Genomic DNA, 12,961 nt, shown 5'->3' on the forward strand with positions numbered 1-12,961 from the left:
TATCTTACACACATCTTCCATGTCTCCCATCTGCTCCAATTCATATTTGCCCAATCGTTCCTCCACTTCTCTCTTATACTCTGCCTTTTTCTCATCCTCTTGTAACCTTTCCACTCTCCTTGCAACTACTCCTTCCTCTCGTCTTTCCCTTCTTCTATTCCTCCATCTTACTTGCATTCTAATTCTGGCCACCATCAAGTAGTGGTCAGAAAGTCCACTCCCCCAACCTCTATACACTCTTGCATCCTTTACACATCTTCGCATCCTTTCATCCACACACACATAATCAGTCATTGCCTTCCTTTCATTCAGGTCACCACCCACCCTTCACATCACTCGCCATGTATACCTGTGGATCATTTTATGCCTGAAGAGGGTATTGGCTATCACCAACCCCCTCCCAGCACAAATGTCCACTAACGCACTCCCATTCTCATCTGTCTCAGCAGGCTAACACTTTAGGTTATTTTTAGGAACAGCCGAGTTACTTTGGGAAGGTTTGAGGGATGTAAAGTGGGATACTGTTAGAAAGAGGAGGGCTTTAGTTTGGGGAGTTAAAACAGAGTACTGTTTCATTATTTAATGAGTCCAGTACTGTACTGGGTGTTCACCTATACACTGCTGATCTTGGAACAGAATTTCCACTTAGATGAAGCCTTCAGTGTACTGTATATGTTCACCTGAAAAAAATGTTGTCACATAGAAATAGTGTATTGTACACATTTTCCTGATAACCTTTTCTGTGTGAAGGATGGATTTAAATACTGTTTCCATATTAATGCCAACTTTTTTGATCAGCTGAGGAAAACCTTGTTGGCATAGGCAATGAAACAGGTTCAGTAAATTGACCTTAATTTTCATGTACCAGTATGCCAAAGCCTCATCATCCACCAGTTGTATACAGTATTCAGACTTCTTTTATGGTTGCCTTTAGTAATGCACATTTTCATTTTGTAAGTTTTACAATACTTTATCTCTTTAGTAAGGGTTTATGTTCATATTTTCATTTTGATTTTGTAAGTTTTTTTTAGTTTATCTCTTCATTATAACTTTAGGTTCATGTTTTCAGTAATATTTTGCAATTTATCATTGTTACCCTTTTTTACCTTCTGGTCTGGTATCACCTTACCTATTAGAAATAAGTACAGACACATGAGAAATATACTATATATGTACAATGGTCAGATTTTACAGTTTTTGCCCTGTATACTTCTAGATTACTAGGCCAGATTATAGTGAACTGTAATATCACTTAAATTTTACATTACTGCACTTGGCTCTTTAGTTCATGTTCCATACTGTTTCTTTTCCTTTCTCAACCATGCACTTTCACTCCTTGATCCAAATGTACAAATTATTGATCTCTACCATAATGCCGTCACAACATCCTACCATGTTCTACCTTTCTACCTTACTCTGTTGTGCTGTATTTCATATGCTTCCTGGAAATAAGCTATGCAGAACTTCCCTTCCCACAGAAATGAATTTAAATTGCCAAATATCAAAATGGTAGGCTGAAACTGCCATGCAGCCATTACCATTTGTACACCAGTACCAAAACAAAATACTGTACATTTCATACACAACCCACTCTATTCCCTGCTCTGATGCCACTGCACATAATACAGTGCAATCACCTCCTGCACCTCCCTCTAAAACACAGAGTATCCTTCAGCCTAGCATCTACATGTAATCTCAAGGAGTGCTGTGCTGAAGTGGACAAATTTTTTAATGCAGTGGGCTCAATTTTTTACCGAGCCAAGGATCCCATCATCAATGACAGCCTCTTTCGACCCAATTGCAGCCCAGCCACAAGCCATTCTCTTTCTACTTTAACCTCTTGAAGCCTCTCATATTCTTTATTTTATTTTTGTTAGCTACAGACAATTTTGCCCAGTTTAGGATACGTTGTTTAAATGAGATGGGTAGAATTAGTCTTTATTAACTTTGCCACTAAAGGACTCTCCTAAGCTGAATAAAATAGCCTTCTAGAAGCAAGGGTAAAGTACAGAGGACATGACCTGGTTTCTAGGGATTAATTCATATCACCCTCCCACAGTGTTAACTCATTCCACTTTTACATCTCCACTTGCTCTGCCCTCTTTGATTCTGTATGTAGTCATAATAATTTTTCAGGGATTTATTCCAAAAAATTACAACATTTTCATATAACCAGTATTGCAGGTGGGGGAAGGTAATAATCAGCTCTTATAACTAACAGTGGAACTATAATAGACAATACTGTATTATTGATATATACTGTATACTTGTTTGTCTGTCCATCAGTCAGGAGCCAGATGCCTTAGTCGTGGAAGGTATGGCCACATGTGAATTGCCTCCATGTCACTGTGGCATGTGCCATCAGGCAGCCTTTTCTCCAATTCACATCCTCCTCACTCATGTAACCCTTACATCTTATCCTTAATATACCATAAGCTGAAGTAAACTGGTAAGGAAAAGGTGCAAGAATGTGTCCTAAACTGAAGGAGTGACCAATTTGGCACTAACCCTCCCTAAAATGTGTCTGATCACCTCTTTACCACCCCAGTTTAAGAATCGTAGCGACATCACTGCTCTTCTCTCTCTCTCTCTCTCTCTCTCTCTGACATGCACACCAGTCTCTCATAATTCATTCCCTCCACAAGGATTTATAGGCCCATGTTCTTCTCCAGTTAGGGAGGCATTCTTGTACCTCTTCCAAACTAGTTTATTTCTGCATATGGCATGTTGATATTCTCTTGTTTGTTTGTGTAATCATTGTATGTAAATGGCACAAAACAGAATATCCTGTACTGAGGAGTAATGTTCAAAATAAATTACTTAGAAGGTCTCCCAAACTCATTAGAATATAGGAGTTGTTATCTTCTTGACCCAGTCTTCTTGCTCCCAGTAGGTGCATAACAGAGGTGCACAGAAGTTTGTGTGGGTGGGATAGAGTGTTGGGTCAAGCCAGACACCATAGTATCTGTGATAACCTTTCCTTTACCCAACTGTATCCCATCCTCTTGGCACCCTCTTTCTCTTATCTCATCCCATCTCCCTGCACTGCTTTCTCATCCCACCCTCACATCTCTGTCTCCTCTTCCTTGTCTCACTGATCTTATCATACCATCATATCCCCCTTTTTCTGGCCGATCTTATTGTACCTTTCAGTAAAGTACAGTATAAAAGAAATATTCAGTGAAGGAGTATACATTTATCTGTAGGAGGTAAACAATGTGATGGTTGGTTCTTGGGCCTAGTATCTCACTTTTTCATGAAGTCAGCATCAATTTCCACCATCGCACCAATATCCCAACCATTTATTCTCATATAGATTTGACTTGCCTTTTATTTATGTTTATGTAGGTACAGTTGCCTCTTGGCACTGTTGATATTTGTATATCTCGCTAATCCCAGTGTCTGTCCCCTTCAGGTGCACATGATGACAGAAACGCTACAGAAGTTCGTGCTGGTGGGTGAGAGTGCTGGATCGAGTGCAGCGGTGAAGCAGGTGAGGGTGGTTGCAGCAGCTCCTCCACCCACACCAGCCGGCACACTCACCGTCACACTGCATGTCATACAACACACTGCTGCTGCTCTTGCTGGTCAGTATTGGGCCATGTTGTAAGAAAAAAAAAATCATGAAGATTAAGTTTTAATCAGCAGAAAATGCCACACATAGCTCCTGATTCTGACTAAGTTCCTGTGAAAGAGTATTCACTTGAGACACTGTGTACTGCAATTCCTTTTCTTCTGCCTTTCTTTTCGCTTGCCTTCCTTCCTGCATTGTTTTCATCCCTTCCACTCTTCTGTTTTCTTCCCTCTCCCCTTGTGCCATTCATTTCCTCTCTCCTTTCTTTCCTGTATCCCCTCCTCCCCCTGCCAAATCCCTAGTGAGGTTTGGGGATGATGTTTTCATTTTACTTTTCCATTTCCTGTTGATTTGGTTCATCTCAGTCTCCTAATTGTTTTCGTCAGCATAAGAGAGACTTTTTAAATTATAGGGGTTGGATACAACCTTAGTTAACCCCTTAATATATGAGAGGGTTCTCCTCCGTTGGACCAAAATGACCATGTGATATTAAGAAGTAGGTTGTGGCGGCTATCATCCACTCGCTTGATGTAGTGTTACCTGCTTCTTCCTTTATCATTCTTCTTCTGTGTCTGCCCTCCTCTCTTCCTATTTCTCCCATCTTTCCTGTCACTTTTTATTATTCTTTCCTTTTCAGATGGCTTTATATTGAGTGACAGGCCTAATGGTTTCCTGTAAGCCAGGAAACCATTTACAAAGAGTGGTAACCATATAACCAACCAAATGTGTTCCCTACTTGTCAGCAAGTGGGTTGACGGATGGTTTGTGCCATTCTCCGTAAAAGAACTAACTCAAAGTCAAACGGCCACCCCTTATGGGATTATGGCATCTGGCTATAGATAGACAGTACATTATTAAGAAGTTAAACAGGCCTTCACCCAGATTCAGAGAGCAGGAAGGTATTGTTCTTTCACCTTAATTCAGCATATATCAGGTTGCTATGGAAAAGGACAGTGCTCTGGCCATATATTCTTTCTGTGGCACTTGTTGTCTGGGTGGTGGATGGGGGTGCCCTTCATCCACTCACTCATTGTAGGGATACCTTATGATCTCTACACTGAGTGACAAGCAAAACGGTTTCCTGTACCCAGGAAACCATTTACTATGCTATGTGGTAACCATGTAAATGGGGTTTTTGACCGGGTTAAGTGTCCCCCAGATTCCCCTATCCAAATTCACTTAATCATAGCAGTTGTTTCAGAGGGCCCAATACCTACCTAGGGCCTCAACCAAATGGGCAGATTTTCTTGACCATGTGGAATGTGAGAGGTGTGAATGAGGAGAGCAAGAGGATGGAAGTGGTGAATGTGTTCAAGAGTGTGAGATATGCCGTGATGGCATTGTGTGAAACAAAGATGAAAGAGTGTGAAGTGGAGGAGTGGGAGGGTGTGAAATGTGTAAGATTGGGCATGAATGGGCAAGGAAGATGCAAGGAAGGAGTTGTTTTGTTGATGAATGAGGTGTGGCAGCATGGAATGAGAGACTACAAATGTGTCAGCTCGAGGTGTATGTTTGTCAACTTCAAGTTTGAAAAGGTGAAAGTGGCGGTGGTTGTAGCATATGTACCATGTGAGGACAGGAGTGAGAGAGAGAAAGACAGGTTTTGGGATGAGCTGGATCAAACAGTGGGAGAAATGCCCAGGAGCTATAAAGTGATTGTAATGGGTGATATGAATGGAAGAGTATGCACTGGTCCTGAGGATAACATAGTGGGTTGTAATGGGGTACTAGGAGAAAATGATATTGGAAAGCGACTGACTGATATGTGTCAGGAAAGGAGTTTGTGCATTTGTAAATCATATTTCAATCACAAAAATGCACATAAATATACATGGTATATAGGGAACGGGGATCGTGCTGAAAGAAGCCTGATTGATTCTGTGCTCGTAGAGAGGTCGATGATGGGAATGGTTGCTGGTACGAGGTCTGTGAGAGGACAGTGTGGTCTGTCAGATCATATGAATGTGGTATGCAAGATCAAGCTGAGAGGAGAGAGGTGGATCAGGAGAGAGAGGAGCAGTCAGGGAGAAAGACTGAAAGTTGAGAAGCTGAGGATGAAAGAAATGGCAGATGAATACAGGACCAGAGTAGGGGAGGAGTTAGAATCATTGAATTGGAATAAAATGGATCTGGACAGCCTGTGGAATGCATATAGGGATTGCTTAGTTAGAAATGATAAAGCGGTGTGTGGTGTGGCAAGAGTAACAATGAAGAAGAAAGTTATGGCATGGTTGGATGATTAGGTTAAGAGAGCAGTGGAGGAAAAGAGGAAGAAGTGGCTAAAGTGGTTACAGGACAGGGGTTCAATTGAAATCAGAACTGAATATGTTGAGAGCAAGAAGCATGTAAAGAGGCTAATGAAGAGAAAAAGGAGGAGGTAAATGATGATCTAGGAAGAAAAATGAATGAAAACTACCCAGAAAATAGGAACTTATTCTGGAAAGAGGTGCAGAAATGTAGAAGTAAAAGCAGAAAGAAATGTGATGGTGTGGAGGATGTAGGTGGTGATTATTAACCCATGAGGATGAAGTAAAGAGCAGATGGAGAGAAAATTTTGAAAGCTTGATGTATAGGAATAGAGAGAGCAGAGCGGCTGTAAACACAATTGGTTTTGGGGGTGTGCAGAGTAGGAATGCAGTGCCAGGAGACGTGACACTCACACAGGTGAACAGTGCTGTGAAGTGGCTGAAAAATGGGAAAGCAGCTGGGATTGATGAGGTGTACGCAGAGATGATTAAATGTAATGGAGAGAGTAGTATGAAGTGTTTGTTGGAGATATGTAACAATGCATGGATGAGTGAAACTGTGCCAGCAGAGTGGAAAAGGGTGTGATTGTATCCCTATACAAAAAAAAGAAAGGTGAGCGAAGTGAGTGCTAGATTTATTGTGGCATAAGTTCATTGAGTGTGGTACAGAAGGTATATGGAAGAATTATTATAGAGAAAGTAAGAGAGAGATCAGAAGTCCTAGTGAGTGATGAACAGGGTGGCTTTAGGAGTGGCAGAGGATGTGTAGATAAAACATTTGCAGTGAGACATATAGCAGAGAAGGCTTGTGAGAAGTATCATAAGGTGTTTATGGTATTCGTGGATCCAGAAAAAACATACAACAAAATAGACAGAGAAGGATTGTGGAAAGTTTTGCTCATTTATGGTATACTGTACAGTAGATGGTAAGCTGCCAGGTGCCATCATGAGTTTTTATGATGGTAGTGAAGCTCGTGTAAGTGTTAATGGGCTTCTAAGTGAATGGTTCACGATTGGTGTGGGCGTGCAACAAGGTTGTGTGATGTCCCCATGGTTGTTCAGTATATATATGAATGGGGTGATGTGAGAAGTAAAAACACAAGTAATGGAGAGGGGGATGGCATTGGTAATGAATGGTGATGGATGGAATTTCTCAAATTTGTTGTATGCTGATGATGCATTATTACTTGCAAATACCAGACAAGAACTGGGTAGGCTAGTGCAGATTTTTGCTGATGTCTGTGAGTGCTGTGCCTTGAGAGTAAATGTTGAAGAGAGTTAAGTGATGGTTATTTAGAGAGAATGTGACTCCCAGTGCGATGTTACATTGAATGGAGAGAGACGAATTGGTGAGAGAGTTCAAATGCCTGGGTACAGTGATAGAAAAGAGAGGAAAATGTGCAAAGAAGTGGAAAGTAGAGTGAGACAAAGAAGAAAATTTGCTGGTGTAATGAAGGCCATGATAAGAAACAGAGGCTTGAGTGTTGCAGCTGCACGAGACTTACATGAAGGAGTGTTAGTGCCAACTTTAACATATGGATGTGAAACTATGGTGTGGCATGAAAATGAATAGTCAAGAGTAACAGCAGTGGAGATGGGACTGCTGAGGAATGTATGTGGAGTACAGAGAGTGGATAGGATACGAAATAATGCGATTCGTGAAAGATGTGGAGTGAGGAAGTCTGTAGACACTAGAATCGAAGAGAGTGTACTGAGATGGTATGGTCATGTGGAGAGAATGGATAACAATAGAGTGGTGAAAAAGGTATATCTGAGCGAATTTGAAGGAGCGAGGAGGCGAGGTAGGCCAAGGAGAAGGTGGAGAGCTATGGTGGATGAGTGTGTGAGGAAGAGAGGTTATGAAGTTGGTGAGGCTAGGGAAATGACAAGAGATCGAGCTGGCTGGATGAATGTTGTGAGGAGAAGTGCATGGTCAGCGATTTGGTACCCCGTTATAATGTGGCAGCGTCCGGATTGACTCTGTCGGATATATATAAGTGAAGCTACAGAACTTGGTGAATGTTTTTGGCGCATCTGATAGAGCCAGGATTCTTGGGGCTTGAATGATGAGTGAATGGAAGCATGGCCCATTGGATTGGGCAAATTTGGGCTGTCTGGACATTGCTACTCCTCACCCTGCCCTAGGGTGGGAAAGGAGGTCTGGATGATGATGATGATGATGATGATGATGATGATGAAGTGCTTGTTTATCATGATGATGATGATGATAATGAGCAGTTATTTATAATTAACATCATATTCAAGTACTGTATTAAGCTGTTGTTACAACTCATTACTGAAGATGGAGAGATGGTATTATTATGCTAAATTAAATTGAAAAAAAATCATGGTTAGTCACAAATTGTACTAGTACTGTAAAATATGTTACTGTAGTTAACATACACACCATACTTCAGGTGTGCGTCGTCAGGAGCGAGGGCGCGGTGCAAGCCTGCTGGACAAGCCTAAGGTGTTGCTGCTTCAGGACTGTGGCTCCAACCTCTGTCTCACCCTTGATGACCTTGCCCCTGGATGGTTCATCAGACCAGGCACACACTATAAGGTCAGCATCAAGGAGGTTGTATTATAGGTATCATCAGTCATATCACGTTCCTCCTCCTCATCATCATCAGCTGCAGCAGCATCTTTTTCATCATTATCATTGTCATTGTCATTATTATCATTGTTGTCATCATCATCATCATCATCATCATCATCATCATCATCATGGTGATGATTATGATTATGATTGCGATGATGGTGATGAAACCTCCTGCTATCTCAGAGGAATAAATAGGTTCCAGAAGTAGGAAAAGGATATCACCGTAAGGTATATATTGTACATATATAACAGGCATGTGCACATATAGGCACCAGCTGATGCTTGAGCATCTGCCCAATTGCCATCTTTGAGAGAAGTGCCCTCCTTAAAGCCCCAGGACTTGGCAGTCACCATTGCTTCACCCTTAGTCTTTTCATCTAATCCACCCTGCCTTGTAACTGGCTGAGGCATAGTAGGTGCACAGCATGACGTGTTCCAAGGAGACTGCTACTGTTATTGTAGGATCGTACAAAGTGGGTTGTTAACTGTTGAAGAACTATCCTTATCTTAAATAAAAATTCTTGTTTCAGAAAATGTCTTTGTGCAGGGGATATTGGGAATAATGTGACTTGGTCTGTGCATAGAGAAGCAAGTCAGATGTTAGAATGTTCATTATTTATACTACAGTATCATCATCATCATCATCTTTCCCCATCCCAGGATGAGGTGATGTACTGTAGGGTCCAGAAAACAAAGGAAAGAAAAAGCATGAATGGGGCAGCATGTAATATCTTGTCCATTGAAATGAGCCAGATTCTCATTCACACCAGTTAAGCCCCCATAAAGGTAGTCTGCATCTCACTGGCATAACCATGTATGTACAGTATTTTTCTCAACAAATGTGCATTACATAGGCAGAGCCTGTCCATCAGCTCTCAGATAAAAAGTTGGAGACCATATGCTTGTCATTTGATCATCTGTACAAAATGCATTCATCCATCTCTATGCCATAACAATTTCCCAAGCCTTATCAAGTTCCATAAGCCTCCTTGCTTTTGTACACACTCATTTACCGTACAGTATGTGTCCATTATCTTGATCTGCCGCATCTCCCACATTTAAGCCCACTCACATTATAGACCTACCCTATTGTCAATCCTGTCTTCATCAGTCTCTTTCTCCATGACAATATCTAGTTTCTATCTATCTATTGCCAGATGCCATAATCCCGTAAGGGGTGGCCAGTTGACTTTGAGTTAGTTGTTTTAAGGGGAGGGGCACTAACCCTTCACCAACCCACTTGTTGACACATAGGGAGCACTCTACTTGTATATAATACCATGCTCTCATTGGACTTCCTAACTCAGGTAATATTTTTTCATGCTATCCACTCTACACAGTAAGCTAACATTAATTCCATTTCACCACTCCTATTTTTTACTTTTTGCTCTTATTCCTAATCAAAGTGTCACACCGATGCATTAGTGTGGACACTAACGCACCTACGTAACTGTACATCACTATGATTTTTTTTTTAATACTACAGTTACTGTTTGAGGAAGAAGGTAATCTACAATAAATTAGTTTATATAAGTGTTCATAAAATGCAGAAAAGTTAGTCATAGTTATAGCCCTCAGCACACACAATGTGTCATTATATTGTATGAGCATGTGCCCACCTGAATGTATGTGCACTTCCCTGTAGTGAAATTGCTGATAAAAAAAAATAACCTCAGCCATTAGACTGATATTCCTATACAGTACTTGGCACTCATTTTCACACCAGTACGTGGTACTTGGCAAAAGAACACTATCTCTTATTCCTATACAGTACTTGGCACTCATTTTCACACCAGTACGTGGTACTTGGCAAAAGAACACTATCTCTTAATGACTTCTTCACATCCCAGTCAGCCAGTTCCTCATCCAGAACACTGTTTAGTTCTCTTGTACATCCTCTCAAACGTGTTTTTTTTTTTTTTTTTTTTCCATTTTTGTTCTTTAGTTCATCTCTCATTGTATGCTATATGTGGCTTGAAATCAGTAATTTCTTATAATTTCTTCTCATACTTGTAACCTTACTTATACAGTACTAATATTAACCTTCAGCTTCTACCTCTGCTTATACAGTATAGCCAGATTTATGTACTATTTTGAAACTGCTAATAATTCTCTGTCAATGTTAAACCATCATCAGCATATGGGGAAGTTAAAATCCCACACTTATTTTTATTATGCTTTATTTTTATTCCTGCATCTGCTGTTCTCATGATGGATCTCTGTAACTCTGCCTTTTCCCATTCAGCCTAGAAACATCTTTTTCATTTTGTTTTTGTTATCCCTTGAAGATTTATATTCAGCATAGGTGCTCTGTGATGTCTGCCCTTTCCTCTCCTCCATCCATCTTTCCTTCCATCCTCGTCTTTCTTTCTTTCCTTCATTTTTTCCTCGTCCTGCCTACAGCTGACTTTACACTCCCTCTTCTGTCTTTCTTTCCTTCATTCTTTCCTCTTCCTTCTGCCTGTGGTTGACTCTACACTGAATGACAAGACAAATGGTTTCCTGTACATCAGGAAACCATTTACTACATTGTGTGGTAACCATATAACCAAATTTTGGTGCTTGGTGGTTTAGTGGGTAATTATGGGGTTCCAATCGGGCTGAGCTGGTGTTGGTTTATATCCAAGGGGTGGTTGGGATTTATTGCTAATGTAATGCCCCCCCTGGGGAAGGGGGGATAGAATACTTCCCCAGTATTCCCTGCTTGTCGTAAGAGGCGACTAAAAGGGACACTTTTATCTACATTCTTTTTGCTCTCTTTCTTTCCCTTGTACTTTGTCTGTCCAAACCCTCTGCATTTTACTTTCATTTAGTTAATTTCCTCTCTCCACTGTCTGGTTCCTGCGAGGCACTGGCATTGGCTCCAGGGTAAAAAAATTTTACTGCCTAAGAAATCTTGATGAACTCTGGTGACGAAGCAATGGCCCTCAGTTCCGTGCAGCCCTTAAGTGGGCAGGGGGTGCTAAGAATCCCACGGTGTAGAAATAAGTTCATAAATCCGAAAAGAACCTTAAGAATAGGAAACTGGAATGTTCGAACTCTCAATCAGGCTGGTAAAATGGAAGAACTTATTTCAGTGTTCAAGGAATACAAGATGGATATTTGTGCTTTTACAGAAACGAGGTTGCTTGGAGTTGATAAAATGAATTTGGAAGATGGTATTACTATGTTGGTTTCTGGTAGGAGTGATGGAAATCATTACCAAGGAGTAGGCTTACTGCTGAGTAGAGATGCTTGCAAGGCACTATGTGAGTTTGAACCAATTAATGAGCGCTTGCTTTATGCTCGCTTAAAATCTGACAATGGTAATATCAGTATGGTTGTAGGGTACGCTCCGACAAATGAGGCTGCTGATGAAATGAAGGATGACTTTTATGAGAAGCTGCACGATGTAGTGAATAGAGTGGCAAGACATGATGTGTTAGTTTGCATTGGTGATTTTAATGCGATTGTCGGCAGTAGTAGGGATGGCTTTGAAGACTGTATGGGTAAGGAGGGTGTTGGTATGAGAAACGAAAATGGGGTGCGACTTGCAAGCTTTTGTTTGGCAAATGACCTTATCATTGGTGGAACTATCTTTGAGCATAGAAAAATACATAAGACTACTTGGATTTCACCATGTGGTAAATATTGTAACCAGATTGACCACATTGCAATTAGCAGAAGGCATAGAAGTTATTTGCAAGGTGTTTGCGTAAGGAGGGGGGCAGATATAGGTAGTGATCATCAACTTGTTGTGTCAAAGATTAAAATAAAACTTAAGAGAAACGTTAATGGTAATTGTACAGGAGGTAATAATTATGATTTTGATGAGTTGAGAAGTGATGAGAGCACGAGGGAAAAGTTTCGGTGCGAATGTAGAAACAGGTTTCTAGTCCTGCAGACTTTGATGGAATCTGAAGACAATGATATTAATCAAATGTGGAGAGAGGTAAAAGAGGTTTTGCATGAGAGTGCTAAGGTTACTATTAAGAAAAAGGGAAAAGCGAGAAGGAAAAAGTGGATGTCAGATGAAACATGGAATGTAATTCAGAAAAGGAAAGAGGCTAAGTTAAGAAGTGAAGAACAACATGTTGATGGCCAGGTAGCTGAAGTACTTAGAGCAAAGTACTGGAGTTTACATTCTGAAGTAAAAAGACTCGTTAGACGTGATAAGAGGAGACTATATGATGAAAAGGCGACAGAGACAGAAATTAAATTAAGTAAAAATGACGGTCAGAGCACAAGAGTAGCGTATCAGGCCATAAAGGAGTTAACTGGGACTGAAAGGAGAAGGAAGGAAATACCTGTACGAGATAGAAATGGTAATTTAATGACTAAAGATTTGGATATAAAAGAAGATGGAAAGAGCACTTTGAATCTGTTCTAAATAGACCAATCCCAGCTGAAGAGGACATTTTGCCAGCCGAGAGAGATTTGCAGATAGAAACAGGGGATATAACTTTGGAAGAGGTAGCAAAATCTATAAAGGAGTTAAAGAATTTTAAGGCTCCAGGTGAGGATGGAATATTCCCTGAAATGCTTAAGGTGGAAAATGAC

The 12,961-nt window shown here is 40.7% G+C and overlaps 1 protein-coding gene across 1 annotated transcript in view; it reads left to right on the forward strand.

Annotated features, from left to right (window-relative positions):
• LOC145399618 (netrin receptor UNC5C-like) overlaps positions 1-12,961 on the forward strand; it is a 443,677-nt gene that overhangs the window by 415,511 nt on the left and 15,205 nt on the right. The window contains exons 15-16 of the mRNA XM_080272158.1: positions 3,416-3,587; positions 8,238-8,383. Coding sequence (XP_080128284.1) covers positions 3,416-3,587; positions 8,238-8,383 — 318 coding nt within the window. The remainder of the gene's footprint in view (positions 1-3,415; positions 3,588-8,237; positions 8,384-12,961) is intronic.

Source organism: Coenobita brevimanus, chromosome 50, assembly GCF_032717465.1.
Source record: "Coenobita brevimanus isolate Jiangsu-jjx chromosome 50, ASM3271746v2, whole genome shotgun sequence".
Taxonomy (NCBI): domain Eukaryota; kingdom Metazoa; phylum Arthropoda; class Malacostraca; order Decapoda; family Coenobitidae; genus Coenobita; species Coenobita brevimanus.